The sequence below is a fragment of the Callospermophilus lateralis genome, chromosome 6 (assembly GCF_048772815.1).
Source record: "Callospermophilus lateralis isolate mCalLat2 chromosome 6, mCalLat2.hap1, whole genome shotgun sequence".
NCBI lineage: Eukaryota > Metazoa > Chordata > Mammalia > Rodentia > Sciuridae > Callospermophilus > Callospermophilus lateralis.
Genome location: NC_135310.1, coordinates 118,278,485 through 118,304,591, shown reverse-complemented (window position 1 = coordinate 118,304,591; position 26,107 = coordinate 118,278,485). Strand labels below are relative to the sequence as shown.

Here is a 26,107-nt window from a genome sequence, read left to right as displayed (position 1 = left end):
CTTAACTGCCTGAACAAATTGTAGTAGACTTATAGTAGCTGGTCCTGTGGGAAGATTGGCCTGGATTTCAGTGGATTTGCCTGAAATCTTTTGGAAAACCCATGGTGATTTCTTCTGAGGTTTGCATGCTTTGACTGCCTTCATGCAAGTGCTTTTAGATATTAACTAGATTTTTATTTTATATTATGTGTTTGCTAATCTCCTAAACATTGGCTATTATGCTCTATCAACCCTGTGTACATGACCCTTACAGATTCATGGCACTGTATTTGTATACTCTTCATGGTGTAAACACTTCTCAGTGAGTGAGTGGATCTTTGTTAGGCCATTATTAAAAGAAGCAATTTTTCTGGACTACTTCTTTGTGTATATACTCCCCATAGCCTGTGGTCATTCTGGGTTTTGAGAACAACGTGAAGTGGTAGAATGGGGTTGAAAAGCATATTACAGCAAGTCTTTCAAGTTAGCTAGTATTTGTCAGGCTACTCCATTGAATGTACTGAAGGTAAAAATGTGCCAGTCCTCAAAACCAGAATGATCAGACAGAGTGAAAAGTGAGTTGTAAAAGTTACTTGAACAAATGTCTGTCCCTGATTATAAAACAAAATGGAATGATAAAAACAGTATAATAAAGGTACTAATAAATTAATGGAAGAAAAAAGAATTAATTCAAATTCAAGATATCCAGGAAGACTCAATGGCAGACTTCTTGTTTGAGGATTTTGAAAGGTAGATAGGAAGAGAAAAGGCCTGGCACAAAGAGATAGTGGAGGATATTCTCATTTATTACTTGCATAAATAAGAACTTGGAAGCTTAGAAGTACCTGGAATATTTGGTGTGAGTTGAAGCATTCAGGAATGTTAGTTTGAGGCAGTCAGAAAAGTGGCTTGTTACCAGGGCCACTGATGTGAAGCTGAGGAATTGGGGTTTGAATTTCCAGTCCTGAGGTTGATTCACACTGGCAGACAGGGGGAAAGACGCAGGGTCCCCAGCTTGCTGGTGTAGTGAGCTGCTATGGCCAGTGGGAGCTGCATTTTCTTCACATAGGGTGGGGTGAAGTTAGGGCCATTAAAGGCAATATTAAATTCGACTCCCTTCGAGTACTCAGAAAGAAGTCTTTTTAGCAACAGTACCAGTCTCAACAGCTTTTATAGATTCATTTTGATGTATATATAGTAGAATCACCTGTTTGAGAGTTGAAGTAGTCTAGTTTGTTTTTTTTTCTCAGAAGGATAACAATTCCATTAAGTGTTCCTAAAGAGAATGTGAGAGAACTTTATAAATTTTTGTTAGGTTGAGAAATTAACAAATCCTTTACTGATTTCCATTATAATTAATCTGATTATGTTAGGGTAAGACAATATCCATCTCACTCCCACTCCTGCTCTGTCCCCATGAACATATTTTTAAAAATGTTGTGGCGCATCTTTGTAATCTTAGTGGCTCAGGAGAGACAGGAGGATTGCAAGTTCAATGCCAGCCTCAGCAACTTAGCAAGGCACTTAGCAACTCAGCAAGACTCTGTCTCTAAATAAAATTTAAAAAGGGCTGGGGATGTGGCTCAGTGGATAAGTGCACCAGGGTTCAGTCCCTGGTATTAAAAAAAAAAAAAGTTTCTGATCACACCTTGAACTAAGAAAGCTGTATTTAAATTTTACCCTCAGACCATACTACTTTTTGTCTTTTGTAGATGACAAAGTTAGAAATAACTTATGTCGATGGATTTGTTTTTAATTTATCCTTGTTTTTTATAGAATACAGTTATTTGTGTCTAAGTTAGAATTAAACATACCCAGCATACCTTTTCTTTTCTTTCTTTCTTTCTTTCTTTTTTTTTTTTTTTTGATGCAACTGGGGATTGAGTCCAGGGTTGATCTGTCTACCACTGGGCTACATCTCCAGCCCATTTTATTATTTATTTATTTATGTTTTATTTTATTTTATTTTATTTTTTTGAGATAGAGTTTCCCTAAGTTGCCCAGGCTGGTCTTGAACTTGGATCCTCCTGCCTCAGCCTTCAGCACACCTTTTCTTAAAGGGCCAGATAGTAAATATTTCAGGCTTTGGAAATCATGTGGTTTCTGCTGTAACTTACTTACTTTAGTGTGAAAGCAGCTAAAAACAGTATATAAACAAATGAACATGGCTGCAATCCAGCAAAACTTTATATATCAAACAGGCAGTGAGTTGGGATTTGTTGATTCCTGTCTAGAAATTTCTTCTGTTTAAGCAGATTTCTGATCTGGGGAGTTTAAAAAAAAAAAAAAAAACACAAGATGCCTGACATCCTATTGCATAAGTAATTACTGTAACTTAGGGAACTATGGCTTGCAGAAGCCATTGTTATTAAGTTACACCCTCTTGCCCTTACATGTATAATCATAAGCAAAAATATTTTCTTTCATCCTGCTCTATCCTCTCCTCTGTTATTTTGTGTGCCCTTTGTGTACTAAATGTTAAGCTAGGTACTGGGGACAGATGTTGAACAGGCAGGGTGCCCCCACCCTCATAGAGCTGCAGACCAGTGGAGGTGACAGACAGTACACAGAGTAACTCTAGACTGTGTAAGTGCTATGATGTCACCAAGCATGGTGTTGAGAGCGGGAATAAGGGGGTGGGGGTATTTTTTTCATTCATTTAGAGTTGACAACTCACACATCCTGTACCAGGGGTGTGTTCCCAACTGAGCTGCTTCTTTCCCTAGCCTTCAGACCACTCAGACTAGTGAGGCCTCTCTGAGAGGTGAGGTTTAAGCTGAGACCTAAAGTTGAAAAGGAGCTAATCATGTGAAAAACCTGACAGGTGTCAGACAGTCATCCTCCACTCCTCTTTCCCCCTCGGAATGGCAGCACAAATATGGGTAAACTATTCAAATGCCCACAGAAAATATTAAAAAGCTATTTTATATGATTTTTTTTTTCTCCTTTAACTTCCTTTTTCTTAGACAAGGTTAAAAACAATAGGACAAGTGGCAATTCTGGTTAATATGCACACATACACGTAAGTATACATCAAAGTGTTGGCTGCCAGAATAAAGATTTGGGCATTGGGAGTTAGTATTTAGAGCCTTTGGGATATGTGAAATTTGTTAAGCATTCAGTTTTCATTTCAAATTTAGAAGGTTGCAGCCTCCTTTGTTCAGCTGTTATGGTGTTCTTGAAAGAACATGCAGTGGGAGAGTGCCCTCTGCTGGCTGGCTGTCACTCACAGTACTCTGCTTACTACCGCCGGTGTGGGAGCTAGAGGGCAGCTCAAGTGGTCATGCTTCCAGATCCTAGCAGGCTTCACACTGTCATTCATATTACAAGCCCTTTAGGTCAAGCCTTAGGGGAATATTCCCAATTAGACTAGTTCCCAGCTCCTGTGCTCTGTCGCTCTTTTCTTTTCTGTAACCCTTGACTTTCCAGTACTGTCTGCTTGACTGACTACTGATACTTTGGTGGAAGGGGAGAAGGTAGGTGTGGCCCAAGTGTGGACTCAGTGGAGCCTTTGTGTTTCAGCTATGACCCAGTAAAGTCACCTCTTTACCAATACATGGTGTTGACAGGTGCACAAAATGAATGTTAGTTGAATATGTGTGTGGCAGCATTTTGAACCTTTGTACAGGAGGAATGTATCCTACTTGTGGCCATCCTACAGAAATCTTGACCTAGATGAATTCACATTTTGGTTTGGTTTGGGGTTTTTAATTTTTGTGTTTGGGGTATTTGGTTTGTTTGTTTTATTTTGTTTTGTTTGTTATTGTTTGTTTTTTCATTTTTATTTTGTCCCAACATTTTCCTTTATAGTCCACCATTAGATATTGATCAGTTGAAGCTCATTTTAAGACTCGTTGGAACCCCAGGGGCTGAGCTTTTGAAGAAAATCTCCTCAGAGTCTGTGAGTTGATGCTTTGATTGTAATTATCTGCCCTGTAGGGCATCTCTGCCTCTTGCCTTCTGCGGTCTGTACTTTGACCCTAGTATGTTTGTAAGCACGTGTGCACTTTGCGTGCTGACTTCCAAGATGAGGTATACCTGTGTGTACGTGTGTGTGCACACACCTGTGTGTGCATGCATGTGCCTGCTTGCATGCATGAGTGTGTTTTGCTCTCTCTGTTTGGGTATATACTTAGATCATGGGAACCTCCTGTGGGCAATTGAATCTTAGTAAAAATGAGATTTGAGATTCAAGTTCATTGCAAGAGTTTTATAGAAAATATGTGTCTCTGTTTTCAAGCCCTGACTTCATCTCTTACAGAAGTTTCACTTATATTCAAAAGTTCTGTTCACTTTTTGGTCAGTGTTCAATCTCAAAGTATGAGCCTCACCATGTAAATTCATAACTAAAAGAATGAAATGGCGGGGGGTGAAATGGCAGGGGGTACATTGTCTATATCCTGTTGCCCCTTTCCAAAAGTTACTTGCTTTTTATTATTTTAAGGTTGACAACTCATACATCATGTACAAGGTGCATGTTCCCAACCGGTCTCCCTTTCCCTGCCGGTCCTCGGACCACTCAGAGGAAACACTGCTACTCCTGACTCTCAGACCCACTGGAGTACATTTGTAAATCCGTCCTCCCATAGCTCTCCTTGGTAATTACTAATTGACTAACCCAAGAAAAGACTTTAGAGCTAGCACTTTCCTTCTCTAAGCAGAGATTTAGACAGAAGCCATGGGAATGTGTCTCTGGCTTAGTTTGGTTATAATTTCCTGCTATTGGTTGTTTGGGGGACTAGAGATAGGAGAGAAGCTTTTTCCCATTTTTCCCTCTATTGGCTGCCAGTGAATCAGACAAAAGGGGAATAAAGAGCCATGGAGCTCCAGCTTCATTTTCCTGGATTCTTCTTCCCACATTTCTGACAGAAGGGCCCTTTGCACAGTTGGGAAGACTGCCAGGGGGTTCAGGCAGGCATGAACAGGTGAGTTTAACTGTTATCATGTCCCTGACAAAAAAGGACCATGATGCCCAGTATAGTTTTTCAGTTTCCACTCTGAGGGATGTAAAAGGATGTGCTGGTTCTGTTTCATTTTGTTTCATTTCCTTGATTAAGATAAGGAAGTAAGAACACAGAAAAGCTGTGACTTGCCCAAGTCATGCATTGAGTCATTTGGCAGTGCTGAGTACAGATCCCAGATGTTCTGATAACACAATCCAAACTGTAAATTTCATGTGATTATACAGTATTTTGAAAATCATCAGCAGAACTATTGACCACACTGTCAACCTGAAAGGTGTTTCTTTTCCTTTATGAAACAGCAGAAGCTGGATTAGAGTGTATCAAAGAAGAAATGAGATGATGCTTAGGAAGGACAGGTGATTGTCGTTGTTTTAAAAGCATTTGCTTAGAAAGATTGTCAGTAAAAGGACAAGGGGGACAGAGGCTGGAAGAAGTTCAATTTATGAATAGTGCTAATGAGACTGAGATAGCAAATGAATTTCCTGGGAATGACTACTAGTAACTCTCTCAGTCCCTTCTCCCACCCTAGCCGTCTGCCCTATAGAAAGTATGTGCTATTAGTTACAAGAAGTTCTGAAATGCAAAGTATGGGTAAAATTGTACTTATCTATCATTAATCCATCATTTATTTTAAAGAAAGAAACATTATTTACATAGCCTAATGATGAAATGTCTTTATCTTACATGAAAATAGGACACATTATATATTTCAACAGCACTAGTACACATTGGGCATAATGAAATTGAGGTCCAGAATAAAGAACTTACTCAAATAATACCAGTATTGGGTATAGGAATATGAAAGGACTTTTCCCCCTACGCAGCTGTGGCAAGTGGGTAAAAGTAGTTTATTCAAAAAGGTAGGCAAGATTAACTTGATCTTAGTGACACTGTCCAAAGTTAGTGACCTTTTTGTCCTAAAAGCACATGATGGAACAGAAAAGAAAAATAACAGAATGTTATTTTTTAAGTACAGAATGTTATTTTTAAGTATAGAATGGAAAAATAACAAAGCCAGGTGAGTAAAACTATTCAAAGATTTTAAAAATTAAAAGAGACATTACATTACATATAGTAAACAGAAAGCAAGCAACTGTTTTCATTACCCCTGAAAAGTAATGAATAGTGGTGCCAACATTTTTTGAGGAAATTCAATCAATAAGTAATCAGAAATTCTGATTAAGAGACTACAGTAATGGCTAGGGAACAAGTTAGGATGTGCCATAGGTAAGGAGTAGATGGTCCTGATGGATGCCTAAATATAGAATTTATTTAATTAGTATTCCAGCTCCTATAGTAACCAGTGAAAGCAGAAAAAATACTAAAAAAGCAAAGCCTGATTTACATTTTTCTTTAGAAATATAATCTTAATCTGACAGCAGGGGGATAAATCACCTATTTTGACTAAAGGAGACAAAAGCAGAACATGTACAGGCAAAGTACTGTTCACAGAAAGGAGAAGTTGTTGGGAGTCTCATGGTTTAGACCTGACTCGTAACCTGCTCTTGCTGGTTTACTTTGTGAGCCCCCTTTTGTTATTTCTCTTGGCATGCAAAGTACCGTTGGTTATGCAGTTTGTTTAAAGTAAATCTATCATTTGTTGTGAGAATGCTTTTTTAATATGCTGGCCTCTATCTTGGGGCCTATGGAGCAGGAAAGGCAGAGTGGAACACAGGGCCCCAGCTCTATCCCCAGATCCAATCTCAAACTTGCATTAGCAGTAATCTGACCACTAGGGAGTTGAGTTCAGGAAATGAGCTGAAGTGGAAAAATTATTCAGGGAAGCCACTAAAAAGTGAAATTACTTGGCCATGGTTCTTGCTGAAGGTAATGTTTCAGCTGAAGGACAGAATTGATAGTTTCAAGAAAGGGAATAGAAAAGGAGTCTATTGAATTATTTTGAGAGTTTAACAAATACTATCACTTCTACTTTCAGTAGGAATGCATAATAAACTGATAGTTCTTATCATATTTTGGAAGAAGGGATTTATGTTAATATTGGAAGCACAGTTAAAAGTGAAGTTTAGCTGGGTGCAGTGGCTCATGCCTGTAATTCCAGAGACTTAAGAGGCTGAGGCAGGAGGATCACAAGTTCAAACCATCCTCAGCAACTTATCAAGGCCTTAAGCAATTCAGTGAGACCCTATCTCTAAATAAAATACAAAAAAAGGGCTGGTGATGTGGCTCAGTGGTTAAGCGCCCCTGGGTTCAATCCCTGGCACCAAAATAAATAAATAAATAAGTGAAGTTTGGAGTGCAGCTTAAATATGTGCTTGTATGTAAGGAAAACCTCACAGTTCTGCTGTTGCAGATAATTTTGGAACATTTTGCCCATTTTCTCCCAGCTGTTTAAGTGAAGTTTATGTATTTACTCATTGGAGAGACTTAACAGGAATGATACTTGTGGCATGCTATGATACTATCAGCGGCCTGTGACTTCTATTTTTGTCTTTGCCATTAGCCTCTAACTTCCCCCATCTCCCCTTTCTTCATTTACCATTGTATGTTTTTGGCATGTATTTTAAATGTACTATTACTAATGTCTTTGAAACTTATCAACCTACACTCCACTTGTACCTTCATTTGGAGAGGTGGTTCCTTGGAGAACCTGTACCATAAAATTTAAACTATTCCTTGAATGAATATATCAGATATTTTATTTTGTCTAAAGTTGAATCAAAATTCTCTCAATCATCTGTATTTATCTGACAGGCAAACAGGTGTTGGCTGTCAGTTACATGAAGTCAGTTCTCTGGCTGGCATCCTGGATCAAGGAGCAGTCTGTTCCAGGGAATCTAAAATATTTAACCATAAAGATAATGTTAACATCAAAGAAAATTATTTATTTTTTTATCTGCATGGTCATTCACTGATTACAGGCCTAATAACTCATGCCATTCACCAAAGCATGCTTTAACATGCAACCTTGGGCTCTGACCAAGGTGGGTGGGGAATAGGTTTTTTGTTTTGAGGTGGCTTTTTGACCTTTCTTAAAATTTGAGTTGAAAGTTATTTTTTGCACTGTATGTTTAACAATGCCCTTGACTAGGCATCTAAGATATTAACCAGCTTCAGCAGATTATGCGTCTGACGGGGACACCCCCTGCTTATCTCATTAACAGGATGCCAAGCCATGAGGTGAGAATAAATAGACTGTACAGGGGTATCTAATTCAGAAGACCACATCCTCATTTTATTGCCACTGTATAACCAGCATAGTTTTTAATGTCACTGAATACTTGCATGTGCCTTGAGGACTACTAAGGCAGTGACCGCCTGTGTACTATTGCAGGATGTTGACATTGGGATAAAATATCATCTCATTGAGAATGAGAATATAATATAGGCTTGTAAATAGAAAATGATGTTCCTTTTATTTGATTTTATGAATTTAGGGCTCAAGGGACTGTTTCTTCATAAGTCCTGTGCCTCTAGTTAGGGTATGACACCAGATGTGACTTCATCAGAGGCAGTTAACCAGAGATCATTAGCAGCTTTTTCTTTTTCTAATGACCAAAAGATGATTATCATTAATAATAATAAAAAAAACCCCTATCAAATACTCAGTACTAAGGGGTATACTATATTTAAAAGAAAATACACAAATAATATGAATACTTAGGTAGAGTTAGATGTTTTCTTTACTGATTCTTAACCATTTAAACTTACTCTAGTTTTGCATCAGAGGTGACTGGGGCTACTGCTTTCTAAGGTGCCCTTATTATTTTGGGGAAGCAGGTTAGCATCACAGAAGGCCCTTTCCAATGACTTTGTTTCTATTCCAGTTATATTCAGGCAGCCTTTTTATTTGTCTTTGTTAAGGGATGACTGTTCTCTAGAGAGAGACAGGTCTTTTTACCTCTGTTTTCCCTTCCTCTTTTTGTCTACACACTCAAGTAGAAAGGGATTGCAACCATGTGTGTATACGACCAGTTCCTATAACTTTCTTTTCAAATTAGAAAGATCACCGCTTTTCAATATCAATTCTAGCAATTTTAGCTATTTAAGAAGGCTGTTTTCAGAAAGGGCTACTTAGAACTGAATTCGTTAGCAGTCTTGTTCACATGAAGTATAACTGAGAGAGCAGGAATATGTAAAGGTGATGATTATAAGTGGAGAAGTTAGGGAGACAGTGAGAGAGAAGTCTTTAATATCAACCGTCGTCATCAACATTGGGCTTAGTGAGCAGACTCTTAGTTAACACTCGTCCCTTAATAGGACCAAGACTTTTTAAGGGCAGTCACATTGTTGAACAAAGTCATTCTGAAGACCCTTGTTTTTACAGGCAAGAAACTATATTCAGTCTTTGACCCAGATGCCCAAGATGAACTTTGCAAATGTATTTATTGGTGCCAATCCCCTGGGTAAGTTGACCATATTCTCATTTCATGGTATTGAATTGGTTGTGAAAATTAGCAATTTGAAGAAGAGTTTCTCCTTTTGAACAAATAGAGTGCCACTAAGTAAATCTTATTATTAGTGTTTGTATTGTTAGATTTTTTTTTTTTAAATCACACTACATGTTTATGTATTTGTAGATCACAAACTTTGGTGAGGGAAATGGGCTGGTACAGTGAAGAAAAGAGAAAAAGTAATGGGAATCTTGGGAGAAAAGATTGGGGAGCAGGAAGAAAGAGGTACAGAAGAAAACCCGAGACTTGTACACAGCTGCCATTGATTTTTTTGGTGCCCCAAGTTGAGAATAGAATCAACTGAATTACATATGGGTGTTTAGCAGACCCTCCTGGGAGCTCCCTGCAGAGTTCTCTGCCCTGTTGGTAACTGTCTGGGGCTATGGGTCCTGATTGCCTCCACGTTTGAGTACTCTCCCCCTCTCCTCTTCTTCCTCTGCCCCTCAAAGTTTAGCCATTTTCTCTGTGTAGCTAATATGCCATCTCAAAATTTAAGGAATGGCTCCATATTCCTTCTGATCCCCCGTGACCTCAGGATTTTTGGCAAAAGAAAATGACAGCTGAAAATGTGTATTTCCTTGGCTAATAAAGGGGTTCCTCTAGTAAAGCCGGGATCTGATGTGTATTTCACATGATGTCAGAAAGCAGTTTTACCTGAGGCTCTGATTCCTGACTCTAGGAGGGTGTAGTGGATAGTGATGTTTAATGCTAGATGCAGAAGGATAGACTAGGACCTGCCTAGGGCAGAGAGGGGAGTGGTGCTGACAGCCAGCATAATCCGACTTCCCGCTTCACTGAAGATTACATTATAGGGGTAGGTCTTTCGTCTCGGTGTGTTAAGTCTCCATGGGTCATCCCTCTGTGTGAGGGTCCTGGTGGCTGTGCTTCAAGTTTAGTTTTACCCTTTTGAGGACTGACAGCTGTGGTGACCTCTTCAGAAGCTGGGTTAAAAGCTAGGTAGTTTACCTTTTGAAGTACTTTATAGTGACTGAAGAGTCTCAGTGTGGCTGCAGTAATTCTTACAATATGAAGCGCATGCTTTTTGAAGCATTGGGCAGTTATGGATGAATTCCTGTCAGCCTTGGAGATAGAGAGTATGTCAGATCTCGGGTGGCTCAGTCTCTTGTTCAAGGATGAATCCGTAGGTCATCATGGGTATGGTTTAGTTTAGCATCTGCCCTGGCATGCTGTCATTGGGCCTTGGGTGATTTATGGGAGCCATATATCTAGTTCAAGGATCTGTGAGAGGCTCTCTATAAGCCATAAGTCCTGCAGGAGGCTGTGGAAAGGGAGAAGATGTGTACTGGTAGCTTTCTTGTCTGTCCTTCCATTCTGATTTTTTTTCATCTTACCAGCCCCAAGTTTTAGACATGGCAGTGCTTACTGTCAGCTTCTCTGTTAATAGACTCAAAAAAAAAATTTCTTTTTAATATATATATATATATATATATATATTAGTTTTAGTTTTAGTTTTAGTTTTTAGTTTTAGATGGAACAATATCTTTATTTATTTATTTTTATGTGGTGCTGAGGATCGAACCCAGGGCCTCATTACATGCGAGGCAAGTGCTCTACCACTGAGCTACAATCCCAGCCCTCAAAAAAGACTTCTTAATTCCATTTTCTGGAGGAGGGGAGATGCGTGTGTCCTGCAGCTTATTTAGGTCATTACATTCTCTGGAACCATGATATTTAAACGGTGAAAAGAACTAGATGCCACTTAGCAATACAGACTGCTAACGAGTCACATGGAAGCTTTGGCCCATCTGGTGCTCAACACTATGTTTCTTAGAGTTCAGACATTTCTTATAGCCTGTTGCCAAACAGTGCTAGACTGGTAGAGTCTCCCTTGCCTGGCGGGCAGACGTGGTGTAACTGATCACGAGCTTGTGCCCATGATATCAGCTAAGCAGGAGGGCACCAAGGATATAAATATTGACAGCTGTGTTGTCAGTCACTGACTTCCTCTCCCTGTTCTTCCCAAAATGCAAATTAAAACTTAAACTGCTTTTGTTGTTATTTATATCTATCAAGATCTTTGAGGGGCTGGAGTTGTGGCTCAGTGGCAGAGTACTTGCCTTGCACATGTGAGGCACTGGGTTCGCTCCTCAGCACCACATAAAAATGAATTAAAAAAAATAAAGATATTGTGTCCATATATAACTAAAAATATTTTTTAAAAGATCTTTGAGAAATGTATTTTCTTATCTCTGACCTTATTACTCATCAAAGTATTGGTTTTGAGGACATGGTACTTTCTACCCTCAAATTACCCTGTAATCCATGTTCAGTTTTAAAACTCAAAAGATTTCTTTTTCTAAGTATAAGCTTAGGAAGTTGAACCAACACATGGACATTCACTTTGTTTCTGTATCCTCCTGAAACCCATGTTTTCCTGTGTTTATTCTGGACTCAGGCTGGAAGACTGGTTTTCACAGCCTCCAGTTACACAACAATTGATCTCTTCTGGAAGCTGTCCTCCTCTTTAGTACCCATCCCACCCTCTCCACATTTAAGAAGAGATTTTTGCAAAGTCTCAAAAACCCTGCTTCACCAGAGTTACCACCATGGCCATCCTCCCAAGTGCCAAGACTCAGAGCATCCTTGTCAGATAGATGAGAAGCATCACCACTTTGTACATCCTAATGAAATCACTGCCTTTGGGAATGAAAATCAGTAGATGCATTAACAGTTGGACAAATGGCCTTAAAGGCACTCTCAAGTACACAGCATCACCTATGACTCATTCTTGTAAAAAATGTCTAACCTGATTCTTACCAATGTTTTAGATATAACTTTTGGATTTGGGGAAATTGAGGGGATAGAAAAAAGCAAGGGTATAGGTACAGGATAGCACAAAGAAGGAACCTGACCATTCCTAACAGGTATTCTAAGATAACTAGAGTGTCTTTCCAAATCAAAAACAGGAAGAAACGGATTAGAAGAGAGTCTTTTTCCAGATTGAGAGACTATAGAAACCAAGTCAAATGCAATGCATGGTCTATAACTGAATCCTGGTTTCAACAAATGATCTGTAAAAGGCGACTTTAACATAATTTGAGGACTTTTAACATAAACAGGATTTTAAATGATGTTTGGATATTGCTGAGTAAAACAACAGTATTATGGTTATAGGAAGATGTTTTAAAACAGTTCATAAAATAATACATATATACAAAATATAAAATGCAAATTGTTGAATTCGCATGGGGTGGGGCACATGTGAGTGTCCATGGTACTGTAGTTTTTATTCTGTATGTTTGAAATTTTTCATAGTGAAAATTTAAAAATTAAAATTCCCTTTTTGGGACTGGGACTGTAAGTTAGTGGTAGAGCACTTGCCTAGCACATGTGAGGCACTGGGTCCCACCTTCAGCATTAATTAATAAATAATAAATTTATAATTAATGATTATACATAATTAATAATAATTAATAAAGTTATTGTCCATCTATAACTAAAAAATTTTAACTTCCCTTTTTTCACTTCAATTTTACCTCAATAAAGCTATGGAAAAAAATTAAAAATAAATAAATTCCCTTTTTTTCTTTAGTATTATTATTATTTTATTTTTTATTTTTATATGCAGTGCTGGGGATCAAACACAAGGCCTCCAGCATCCTAGGCAAACAATCCACCATTAAGCCACACTCCCAGCCCAGAAATGTACTCTAAAAATACAAAATACAAACACATACACGCAAAAGAAAGAAGGGATAATATATCCTAAATCAGATACTTTGGAGAATTTTTTGTTTGGATATAAAGGGTAAAAACTGTGTTTGCTTATCACTAAAGCATAATTTTGATAAGTTAAAAAGTCTCCATTTTTTTCTTCCAATCTATGATACTGAAAGCTGTCGACTTGCTGGAGAAGATGCTTGTATTGGACTCAGATAAGAGAATTACTGCAGCCCAAGCCCTTGCACACGCCTACTTTGCCCAGTATCATGATCCTGATGATGAACCAGTGGCCGATCCTTACGATCAGTCTTTTGAAAGCAGGGACCTCCTAATAGATGAGTGGAAAAGTAAGTCCTAAGAGCAAGATAAACGTGTACCTTAAGAACTTACATTTAAATATCTTTTCTAGGTAAACCACTAACCAAATGCCTTGGGAAAAATCAAAATTCATGAATGGTTATAGTCAACCCACTGAAACTTATAGTTGAGATCCCTAGTGCAGAATAAATTTATTCTCTGATGGACTCTGTTGTAGATGACCACACTCTCTGGACCTTTGAAATGATTCTCCGAGTTTTTGCACTGATCATATCTCAAGATAAGTAAAGAATAGAGTGATTTTACAGTTTTATGATAGAACTGAAGCAAAGAGAGTTTATTATCTATTGCTTTAGACTTCATTAAGGACACAGCCAGGAATGGAACCCACATCTCCTGTGTCCATTCTCACAATCTTTCCATAAAATATAAGTTCAGAACTCTAGTTAAATCTCAGAAGCCAGGACTGTCTGCTGCAGCTATGAGTGCTCTGTTTTCCTTGAGCACTTTTCCCAGAGAGTTTTTAAAAAGAAGAGACACACAGCCATGAGACAAATGAGAAGAAATGGTTCTCCTACATGTATCCTTGAGCTTCTGTGTAATCGTGTGTTTCACCAGGATTACACAAGTAATGAGGAAGTTCTTTGAAGTAGCTCAACCAACCACTAACCTGGCTGGGAGGAAGCTGAGCTTAAAGCCTGCCAGCAAAAAGAAGAGTCTAAACTCTCACATGTTCCTTTTCCTCCCCACCTTCCAGGCCTAACCTATGATGAAGTCATCAGCTTTGTGCCGCCGCCCCTTGACCAAGAAGAGATGGAGTCCTGAGCGCCTGGTTTCTGTTGTTGATCCCACTTCACTGTGAGGGGAAGGCCTTTTCACGGGAACTCTCCAAATATCATTCAAGTGCCTCTTGTTGCAAAGATTTCCTCCATGGTGGAAGGGGTGCGTGTGTGTGCGTGCAGCGTGCATGTGTGTGTGTTAATGTGTGTGCATGTGCGTGTCTGTCTTTGTGGAAGAGTAACATATTCTGAGCAAACTATGATCACAGTGACTTTACATGGAGTCGTGGATGCTCCGAGGCAGCCTCTGCCTGCTCTTTCTGAATGTCGGCTCAGGTAGACAAGAGCTGCCATCTTGTTAAGGATACGTTAAATGCAAGGAAAAAAAATTTAAACGTCCCCTATTCTGGTCATGCTTTTGCCACTTTGGCCTCTCCTGTGGCCCCACCTTGATGGTAGGGGGGTAGACTAGATCACAACCACAGTGGCACAGAAAGAAGGCTCGCACCTTCTGGCTGCCCCCCAGCAACGCAGACAGCCAAAAAGGACCAACTGGCTGCCGTGCACCAGCCTGTGAGTAACTTGCTTAGTATGGGCCTCAGAACTTGAGAGAATACGTCTGAAACTGTAAATATGTTTGTGCCTTAAGAGGAGAGAAGAAAGTGTAGTTGGTTAAAAGACCGCAGCTGCTGAAGTTCTGAGCCAGGCAAGTAGACAGGGCTGTGAGCCCAGAGTAACCAGGCAGCTTCTGAGGCGGCCACGTGTGCGCATGCATATATGTGCTTTTCTTTCTCACTGACCCCCAGGTGTTGTTGCCATTTCTCTGCTCACCCCTCACCTTTTGTGCAGAGGTCTCTTGAGTATTGGCCCCAGCAGTCAGATGCAAGTTCCTGCTCTCGATGCGCTTCCTGTGTGCTCTTTATTTCTAGCAGAGTGAGGATGTGTTTTGCACGTCTCGCTGTTTGAGCATGCACAGCTGCTCGTCCCGTTCTCTTCAGGAGGCCCTGGGCCAGGCAAGTCTGCCGGTGAAGATCTGTTTGGGTAGTCAAGCCCTTGTCACCTTAGCTGATGCTATGAAAGTGACTTCATCCTCTCTTCGGCCCCCAGCGCTATTTTGTATTGAACACAATTGATACTCCAGGTGCTCTTGATGTAAAAACCATGGGAAAAAACGTGGAATAGATGGATGTATAGCATTTTCAGTCTTGCCGTCTGATTTTCAAAAGACTTTTGGGGAACTATCATGGACAAGACGAGGGCTTTTCCCAGGAATATCCCAAACTTTGGAAAATTAGTTGTTCTCTTTACTCCCAATAGCCAGTGCTGAAAATCAAAGCGAAAAATAAAAGCTCATGAGGCCAGAAACTCCTTTTGCTATCTTTCTCTAAATATGTTTATTAAAAAAAATAAAATAGTCACAAGGTATCTTTTCCACCCCTCTATGGAAAAGGGTCTTCTAGGCAGCTTAACATTGATTAATTTCTTGATCTTGGTTTGGGGAGAAATAAATTTTGTTTCAGAATTTTGTATTTTGCAGGAATCCTTTGAGAATGTGATTCCTTTTGATGGGGGAGAAAGGGCAAATTATTTTGATATTTTGTATTTTCACCTTTATAAAGATGAAATATCCTCAGGGGTGGAGAAGAATTGTTTTCATAATTTTCTGAATTTCAGGCATTTTGTGCTACACAAGGGCCCGTGTATTTAAGCTTTCTGTGTGATAAGGAAGTGGAAAGCCAATTCTAGTGTTGGCTATGTGACAAATCTTGTATTTAGGCCAAGGTGTCTCCATTCTCTATTTGTGCAGTGACAAACGTGCTCCAGAGGGACAGGGTAGAGCCCCTGAGTCAACTGGAGCCAGAAGGAAGGAGCAGGCTGATGGTGAGTCCACCTCACCTGGGATTCTGCTCCCTTTAAAGGAAAGTGAACGTCTCCTTTATATGTAGTTCAAATCCTCACCATCTGCAGCAAGATGAATTTCATCAGCCATGTTTGGTTATAATACTAGTGTGATTTCCTACAGAACTACTGCTCTGAATATTTTATTTAAAAAAAACAAAAAAGGTGGGGGGGTTGCACATGTGACCACATACGTGTTAGGAAGCTGAGTGCTCCCGGAGCCTGGACTCTGACTGGAGCCGGTGGAAGAGCTCCTGGAATTCTGAGCAAGATGCTCCCATCTCCTGATTTCTCTAAACAAAGACAAAAGAGACAGAGGGAAACTGCTATTTTATCTGTGTTCATAAACTCGGCTGTAATCATTTATGCCATATAGGATGTCAGGTAACACCACTGGTAAAAATAAAGCCTATTTTTCAAATTCAGTGAGTTTCTCAGATTTATTGTTTTTTGATTGTTTTTATTTAGTACACAATATGGCATTGTGTAAATGTTCTTTCAACTGTGGCCTGGCATTCATTTCTGGCGGATCTTACTATTGGTCCTAAAATTTAGAAAATATTTAGAGAGCTCCTTAGTTGTACATCTATGGTCAAAAGAATCTGAATCTTGGATGTGGATGGGTAGAGCAAAGAACAAATAAGGTATTACTCAGAAGGGTCTGCATCACATTTGTGTGTAAAAGTGGCATGGGACAGGGGTCAACAAACTGACCCAAGGGCTAAATCCCACCCACCACCTGTTTTTGGGTAGCCTGCAAAGTATGGGTTTTACATTTTTAAATGATTGAAAAAGGTCAAAAGAAGATTATTTTTTGTAGCATGTGAAAAATAATATAAAATTCAAATCTCAGTGTTCATAAATAAAGTTTTATCAGAATATAACCACCCTCATTTGTTTACATATTGTCTGTGGCTGCTTTTGTGCTATAGTGACAGTTGAGTAGTTGCAACAGAGACCACAGAGATTACAAAATGCAAACTAGTTACCATTTGGCCCTTACAGACACTGACTGATTGTTGGCCTAGAGCTTCAATTTCCACATATTTAGAAAATGAAATCAACTTGGTCATTCTAAGACTACAAACAGTATATTTTTATTTTTTAAAATTGCTAGAGAGGAGGTTGAATGTGTATATATCTGCATAACATAATTTATAAAGCTTTTAAGCAAATGTGTTTTAAGACTGTACTTTTTCTTAATGGCCCTTAGAAATACTCTACAGAACTACTAAATTGCATCATAAAGGGCATGGGGTCTCACAGAAAAGTTCTCAGAGCCCTGACTGATATGCTTCCTTTCTCAGTGTCTTAGGAATGACACCTGACAGATCCCTCAGGGAGATTGTGAGACCCAGCCTGGGAGGATCTTGAGAGTGTGAACTTGGGTTTTTTTCCTCCTGTCATGGCCAGTCCTTGGCTGGCCACTGAGGATAATGGCAGAGATAGAAAGCAAATCAACCACAGCCTCCATTCCTGCCCTAAGAGAAAAGGACCCAAATTGTCACATGAGGTACAAGGGTTTGTTCCTCCAGTGAAACCAATATTGCAAAAATATATTTTGCAAAATGGATTATGCCTTTTCAGTGGCTCGGGAGGCTGAAGTAGAGGGATGGAGAATTCAAAGGCAGCCTCAGCAAAAATGAGGCGCTAAGCAATTCGTGAGATACTATCTCTAAATAAAATATAAAATAGAGCTGTGGATGTGGCTCAGTGGTTGAATATGCCTGAGTTTAATAGCTGGTACCCAAAAAAAAGGTTACCAGGTGTGGTAGCACATGCCTACAATCGCAGCCATTTGGGAGGCTGAGGCAGGAGGATTGCAAGTTCAAGGCCAGCCTGAGCAACTTAGCAAGATGCTGTCTCAAAAAATGAAAAAGGGTGTGGTGGAGCACTTGCCAGCATGTGTGAGGAGCACTTGCCAGCATGTGTGAGGCACTGGGTTCAATTCTCAGCACCACATATAAAAAAATAAAGGTACACTGATGACTAAAAAATAGATTTAAATAAATAAAAATAAAAGGGCTGGGGATGTGGCTCAGTGGTAAAGCACCCTTGGGTTCAATAACCAGTACCAGACACACTCCCCAAAAGTTGAGGGTTTCTTCAGTTTTGTGTAGGGCTCTCAATCTCATCATCACAGTGTCCTTTTTTTACAAGCAGCTGTTGGCACCTACCTCATCACCTTTCCCTTTATTGTTGACTGGCCTGAGTCTACAGATCTCCATTTTTCAGTGACTTTACTTGATATTTGAGCAGTTTTCTAGCATTTATCAACTTCATCCAATCCACATCATTTGTAAGACTTGTGATTATTCCAGTTAGTCTGCATTGTATTTGCATCATTTGTCATATGTTCACAATAGAGCCTTACACTCCAAGAGAAGACTAGAATTCAAGGGGCAGGATACACGCTGGGTTTAGATACTTATGAAGCAAGGACTATAGAGAAGTAGTCAACTCATTCATGAATGTCTGCATGTTGTAGTGACTTTCACTTCTCTATACAACCTGGTAGCTGCGAGGCTTTTGTTAATGAATATGCTGATAATGAAGGCCCCTTTTATCCACAATTCAGTATGTTTTAATAACATACGTAGCTTTTAGACTTCCAGAAGTCCTCACGAGTGCACAAAAATGTTGGTCAGTGCCACATTCTTTGTACTAGCAAAACATTGTAGGTAACCTAAATGTCTATCAATAAGGACTTGATTGACTAAGATGGACATCAGTGCAGTGGAATAGCCTAGCATGCAGCTAGGCATGTGTGAATGTGCTAGGTGCATTACAAAGGACAAAAAATAAGTGGCAAATTATAGTATACTCTTACCTATTTATTATTGGTAGAAAATACAAGTTGAGTATCAGTCAGCTTTTCGTTACTGTAACAAACTGACTTGGGTAAACAACTTAAAGGAGGAAGATTTATTTTGACTCACATATTCAGAGGTCACTTAGCCCCAACATTTTGGGCCTGTGGCAAGGCAGACATATCATGGAGGGGAATATGTAGTACAGCCAAGCTGCTCACTCCATGGGAGGAAGAAAGAGGGGGTGAGGCAGGATTCTAATAGACCCTTCAAGGACAGACACACCCAGTGCCTACTTCCTCCAACTAGGCTCCATGTCCTAAGTGTCCACTATCTCCCAATAGTGCCATCAACAGGGGACAAAACCTTCAACACATGAGACTTGGGGGGACATTAAGATCAAACCAAGCCAGTATACCTTATCGAAAATGATTGGGATTAGAAGTGTTTCAAGTTTTGTAATATTTGCATAGACTTTACCAGTGTACCCAACCTAATCCAAAAATCAGAAATCTAAGGCTTTTGAGGGTCAAGTATGACATTCCAACATGTCAGCGTTTCAGGTTTTCGGATTACATATGCTCCATCTGCACATGGCTGGGAAAAACTTAGAGGCACACCTTCTTATGTTGCTATTGACCATCTCTAGAGAGTGCAATTGTGTGCTCTTAACATTTTATGCTATTTATCTAATGTTTATTTTTTAAATACTGTGGAATTTGGGAGTTTTATTGTTTTGTGGGGTGGTAATCAGAAACTTTTTTTTTTTCTGATGCAAAAGAGTTTTGAATTCTGTGTGACCTGAGAGGCCATCGCTAATTTCAGTTTTTCCTGTTATTGAACCAGCTTTTCAACCCAGAACATACTAGTAATAGATTGTGCCCAGCCGTCAGGCCTCTAGCAGGCAGAGTTCTCCCACTACTTTGGCGGCTTCTCCACCCAGCTGGGAGGACTCGATGGTTTCTTCCCCACTGGGAGGTTGTATTTTTAAGGAGGCAGGATATTGACATCTTGGGCACTAACTGTGGCACTATTGACATCTTGGGTCAGATAATCCTTTGTTGTGAGGGACTGTCCTGTGCCTTGTAGGGTGTTAGGGAGTACCTCTGGCCTCTGCCTCCTGGATACCAGTAGCACACATGTTCCCTTTCACCTGTTGTAACAGCCATAGATCCCTCTAGATGTTACCAAATGTCCTGCAGTTGGCAAGATCATCCTCGGTTGAAAATCACTCATCTAAAGCTTCCTCCCTCTCATCTGACAGAGTACCCAAGCCCCTTTTCTTGAAAAATATAATTAAGAGTTAACTCTCACTAACCAGTTGTAACATAAAAAAGTGGTTTGGTATCTTGGAAGGAAAGTACAAATTTGGAATGGCCCTTGTAAAGACTGGAGTAGATCATTTTGGGGGAAAAGGAAGATGTTTAGTTCAGAGGAAAGTTCAGTACCAGGTTAAGGCTATTTCATTTCTCAACAAAACAAAGCAGTGGAGGTGGGAGTGGAGTGAACTAAGCCGTCCTTTGTTCAGAAGCTCTTGGCCATAGCCACAGAAAAGCTGGAGATTAGAGTGGAGTATGACTGCAGGGTTTTCTTAGGCTGATTATGGAGTACCGTGAATACTGGGTTTTGAAGCCACAGACCTGGGTTCAAATTTTAGTTTGACCTCTTGTCAAGTATGTAACCTTGGAATAATAATTTCTAGCTTTCAGGTGTTTGGAAAGAGGAAATGAAATGAATTTCAGTGTGCCTGTTCTGTTGTGCACACTCAAGATCCTGGTTAGGTTGCATCTCACTTGAGTTGACGTTGGCATTGAGACCATCCTGTTAGGGTGAGTTTGGGGTGCCTACAGCCAGGAACAGTGTCATCCTGGAGAACCAATTGGGAGCAGAGCTCCTGAGGACTAATTAGTCCAGAGGCCGTTTATGGAAATCGCCTGATACCGAAATCAGAAGTTGTGGTCTGAGAACTCATAGCCAGTCGGATTCTCTTGTATTGTGAATCTACTTGAAGTTAGCAAGAGTTGAATAAGGAAGTTGCCTTAAATCCAGTATTGTAACCGAAGAATAAGATTATATCACCACCTTTTGAGTGTCATTTGTAGCAAGGGATAAAAAGATGTAAAACCCTAGGCCCAGCCTAGATCCTTGACAGTGACCAGCAGTTCTCAGCCCCATTGGATTCAACACCCTATGTATAATTAGTATTTCATAACATCCCTTATATAAATCCTGAGGCAAAAGTCATATATAATTCATGTACTCATGGTTTCAACAAAAATACAATGATCTAATATAAATGATGAAAAAGAAAAACACAAACATTTCAGTATGTAGATACTTAAGCAAAACAACATTAAAGGCATAATAAAGCAGTTAAGTCTCCTTCTCCTGTAGACCGTCACCTTGACTGTGACAGTGGTAAATGCAGAGCAAGGCAGTTGTGTTGCTTTGGTAACTCAAATGTGGTGACTGACAGTAGTCATGATTTTCTGGAATTGGTAAACACTTCTTGGTAAAATTTCAAACAAAATAATTTTTATAATCTTTGAATTTACTCAATTGCAAGCCTGGGAAATTTAGTATGTGAATACAAAAAAAAATTGTTTTCTTTATAAAATCAAGTTACAGTCTCGACTTGGATAATCATAAATAGATTTTTTTCCCCATTGACATGAATGTGCAGCAGGACGTTTGTGACATGAAGTAATTAATGGTGAGAATCTTACTCTGCACGGTGGCCCCCAGAATACCCCTGATCAGTGTGACATCCAGAAATGACCCCATGGGTTTCCAACATGCACCTGTTGAGAACTGCGAACAGACAAAATGACTCAAGGGACATATGGAGCCTTGAGAAGTGAAACGCTCTAAAGGACAGACCTGACTTCCTATCCCTCCACTTTCCCTCCCTCCTCCCTCCCTACTAGAGAGTGGTTATTTTATGGAACTCCTACTGTATGTGAGGCGATTTGCAGCACTGTACTTGTATTCAATACAAATTTCTCAAATTCTCATCCAAAATCACAACTAAGGGTGGGTTCAACTCGCAATCAAAATATCAACCTTGAAAGACTCTTAGCTCTAACGGTTTGATGGCATTGACCTGACCCACACCTCTTCTGGTTTTTGAAAGAAAATCAAGACAATTATTCATTCAGCATAATTTCCTCAGGACTTCCTGGCCACCCTGGGGAGAAGTCCGTGGCAGCCCCAGGTGGGTACTGGGTGCCATGTCTCATTCAGCACACACTAGGCCTCTGGTCCTCGCCCCTGGACCTTCCCCCTTGCTTGCTTCCTCATCTGGGACAGAGAGGCACTTCCAGTCTCTGGAGAAAAGCCACCTTCCACTTCAGCCAAAAGAGTGTGTGCCAGCCCTCTAACCTCACCTAAAAATCAGCACAGTTCTCTCTCCAGCCTCCCATAACTGCCCTCTGGTTCTTCTCTACATCCTGCTCCATCTGTACAATGCCACCAACATTGTCGTTAGTACAATTCATCTGCTTTCTTTTCCTGGCCTTTGCACCTGCCCTAGAGCCTCCTCCTTCTTCCCTCCTCCTCTGGACTGATAGTTGTTCCTCCATTCAGCCTCGACATCACTCCCTCTGCCCATCTTCCCTGACCATCCCCAACCCTGGATAAGGTTTGCCCTCCATGTGCTCCCTGTATTCTGCATTGATCAGTGGTGGCACTGGTCACCCTGCTTTGTTTCAGTATGTCTGGTATGTCAGGCACACTCAAGATCCCAGTTAGCTTGCATCTCACTCACAAAGGACAAAGGCTTGCAATCAAAGGCCTGAGTTCAAATCCCAGCCCCACTATTTCCTGCTGGTACAAACTTGGGACAAGTTGCTTAGTCTTGGAGTCTGCCTTATAGAGTGGTTGTGAAAATTAAATATTTGAGTTAAGGCATGTGAAGCCTTTGGCATACAGTAACTGTTTAATATAAGCTCAACTCAAGACTGCATATTCTTGAGAGCATGTATTATGACTTGTTTGCTAATGTTGCTGAGCATGGCATCTGACACACAGTAGGTAACCAATCTTTATTGATCACATCAGTAGATGACTATCATCTTTTAATCACTTGCTGATCATCTTGTCTTCTACTTCCTGTTTTTACAATTAACAATCTTTAGAAATAGACCATCTAAAGAAAGAAACCAAATAGATACAGATTATCTGCCCTGCCGAACAAACCATACTCTATTGGAATTCTTCTTGTTTAAGAAGAGACAAGAATTGGGAGAATTGGATTCTAATTCTCTGTGCTACATCCTACTTTAGTTTTGTGACATGTTGGGTGCACAGCAATTTTATGAATTAGGTCAAGAATCAAAAGATTATTGAAGGTAGCTAATAGCCATGGTGTCCAGATAGTTCTTGGATAATTTCTCATCTTTAAAATGAAAACATCTGAAGGAAAAGACAGGAGACAATAAATGGAAGTCATTATGGTGTCACACCCTCATTCAATTCTCTACAAATACCTACTCGTTATCTTCTGTGCGTTGGGCACTGGAAATACGGAAAAGAATAAAAATTACATTCTCACCCTCATGAAGCTGACATTCTAATGGGGGAAGACAATTGTGAACAACTACTGTAAAACCCCCCTGGGGCCCCAAAGCAGAACCTTGGATCAGCAGTTGCTGGAGACTATGTCTGGGCCAGTCGCACCTTTGAGCACCTTCAGCTGACAGGCACTGGGAATTCACATGGAATTCCTCTTGGGTGTTGCCCGGACCTGATCCATTCCAGTGTGAAGTGTGAGGTCATCACCACCGTGACATAAAGACCCAATTCCTCTGGGCCACTGCTCAGGCATGACCGAGCCCATGGTCCTACACAGAACGCTTGGCCAACCACAGTTCTTCCTGGTGAGACAGAGGCAATGACTATCTGATAATGGCTGCTGACAAAGTTCTTGTGGTGGGGAGTGTCCCCATCTGGAGGCAAACACCCAAGTCCCTGCTCTGCCCCCACATGCCCCACCCGGCTCATGGTTAAGAAACATCCTCCCACTTTCTGGCTCCCTCCCCAGTGTTTCTGTGACTTGCACTGAGCTTCTTGGTGTCAAAGCACTTACCACACTACTTTTCTTAACTATGATTCTTTCATAACAAATAAAACATGATCATTGTCGAAAGAAAATTTCAGTGTAGCCAGATAACATCCCTTATCTCACTACCTGGAAATAGTAGCTGTTTCTAATTCCTAGAAAATTTCCTGAATCTGAAAAAAAATACATACCTTTAAGATGAAAGCACAAACATAAATGCATGGTATTCAGTGATCTGTTTCAGGACACCTCGTTGAAACCTGGACAGCTACTTTCTTCCTCTAGCCACCATCGTCCCCAGAAAGAAGATTTCAATGGAGAAGGGCTTTCAAAGCAAAACTCAGAAGCCAAAACTCAGAAACCGTAAAGGGAAAGGCAAATGAGTCTGAGTACACGTTGTCGAACTTCCATACATGGGAAGCAGTTTTGCAGGATTTAGTTAAGGACAGAAGCTTCACACAGCTTATGACCCTGCTGTTTGTTCTACTTTGAGGTAATTATTCTACAGAAACTTCCTCATGTTTGCAAGGAACTGAGTATACAGACTTTTCACTCAGCATTATCTGTAATAGCAGGAATAAAAATGGGGAAAAAAAATCTCAGCCATCCATAGAATAGGAAATAATTCTAGTGCATTCATGCAATGAACTATTACCCAGCAGAGAAGACAGGTGAACTAGAAGGATTTTGCCTCTTTTGCCCCATTTTGTCTGTGCCCCAGGAAATATTTATGGCTGTCACACTTGGGGGAAGTGGTGAGCAACTGGAATCTAGTGGGTTGACATTGGGATGTTGGGTGAACATTCTGCAGTGCACAGCCCGGCAACAAAGAATTATCCGGACCAAAATATCAGGGGTGCTGGGGTTGAGAAACCCTGAGCCCAATGACTCAACATGGGCAGATCTCACCAACAATCAAATGAAAAAGGAAGTTGGATGATCCAGTCTGATATCACACATGCATACACAGCACAACACAGAAGCAGGTGTGGGAAGGATACACACCAGCCTGGGCGTGGGGTTGGGGAGGGGAAGAAAGGGCTTCAGTGGTCCAGAGCAGATGGCTTGGGGTCTAATCCAGCTCCCTAGCTTACTTGTGTGAAACTTAAGATGCTGAATCATTTGAGGCCTCGGTTATCACGTCTGTAAAATGGGACAATAGTCATGATAGAACCTTCTTTATTGGGTTGTATGGGGATTAAATGAACTCACCTTTGTGGAGCAGGTCATAGTAAGAACTGTAAGTTTTGCCACTCCTATTATAATAATTATTGATATCTATAATATTTTATATTTAAAATAGCAGAAGTGAATACGGCATGTGTGTGAATGAGCTCAGGGGCCTAACTTGAACCTCTTCAATCTTTGCTCTCCTGCCCTGCCCCCATCAGTCCATGAACTTCATCCTCATCTTACTCTGTGGGTGTTCAGGGAGCCCAGCCCAGACATACCCTCCAAATCTGAGATGACTCATCAGGGCATTTTTTCCCTGGTTCTTTTTTTTTCCCCCTATAATGCTGGAAACTTCTCTTTGTTAATAGATAAGCTCTACAGTGATAAGTGTGTGCCCCTTGTCTGTTTCAATTTCTTTCACTAAATTGACAGCTATGGAGTTATCAGGATAAATGACGGGCACATTCTGTAACGTTGTCAAAATGGTTCTAGAAGCCTGCACAGTTGACAATCCCACCTACGGTGACGGTGTTGTTTTCTGTTTCCCTTTGGCTCCCTGATAGGAGCTTCTCAAAGACAGGGGCTGTGACGTTTGTCCATGTACCCTCAGTGTCTTGACAGCTGCTGGGCAGAATTTGGTGGCATGAATGAAATCTTGACACCACGTTGCTGAGCAGGTCGGGAGCATAGAGAAGAAATGAGACACTCCTGCCCTGGAAGAAACCGATAACCTAGTGTGGTCTGAAAGGTAGCTGGCAATTCCAAATCCAGGCCTGCGGTGCCTGGGTCGTCCAGGAGCCTGAGGAGGGAGGAAGTGACCTGGGGGCGCAGCCAGCCAGAGGTGGGGCTACAGAGCCAGCCTGGAGGAATGAGGGTCCTCCCTGTCCTTGGCCAACAGAGAAATGACATTCCAGACAGGCAGCGCAGGGCTCCGCCCAGGTGTGATGAGAGGGCTGAGTGAGGAGCACCGGGGAGGTGACTGGAATGGAGGACGTCTGTGACAGACAAGGGGAGGCTCCAATGAGTAAGA

The 26,107-nt window shown here is 40.6% G+C and overlaps 1 protein-coding gene across 5 annotated transcripts in view; it reads left to right on the top strand.

Moving 5' to 3' along the window:
• Mapk14 (mitogen-activated protein kinase 14) overlaps window positions 1-16,456 on the top strand; it is a 73,643-nt gene extending 57,187 nt beyond the window's left edge. For 4 of the 5 annotated variants that reach the window (XM_076858832.2, XM_077109664.1, XM_077109663.1 and 1 more), the window contains exons 9-12: window positions 3,801-3,880; window positions 9,229-9,307; window positions 13,213-13,386; window positions 14,115-16,456. In XM_076858832.2, coding sequence (XP_076714947.1) covers window positions 3,801-3,880; window positions 9,229-9,307; window positions 13,213-13,386; window positions 14,115-14,182 — 401 coding nt within the window. In that variant the 3' untranslated portion in view covers window positions 14,183-16,456. Of the gene's footprint in view, window positions 1-3,800; window positions 3,881-8,001; window positions 8,082-9,228; window positions 9,308-13,212; window positions 13,387-14,114 lie in introns of all 5 variants that reach the window. The other variant, XM_076858833.2, reaches the window with a different exon arrangement.
• Window positions 16,457-26,107: the final 9,651 nt, after the last annotated feature.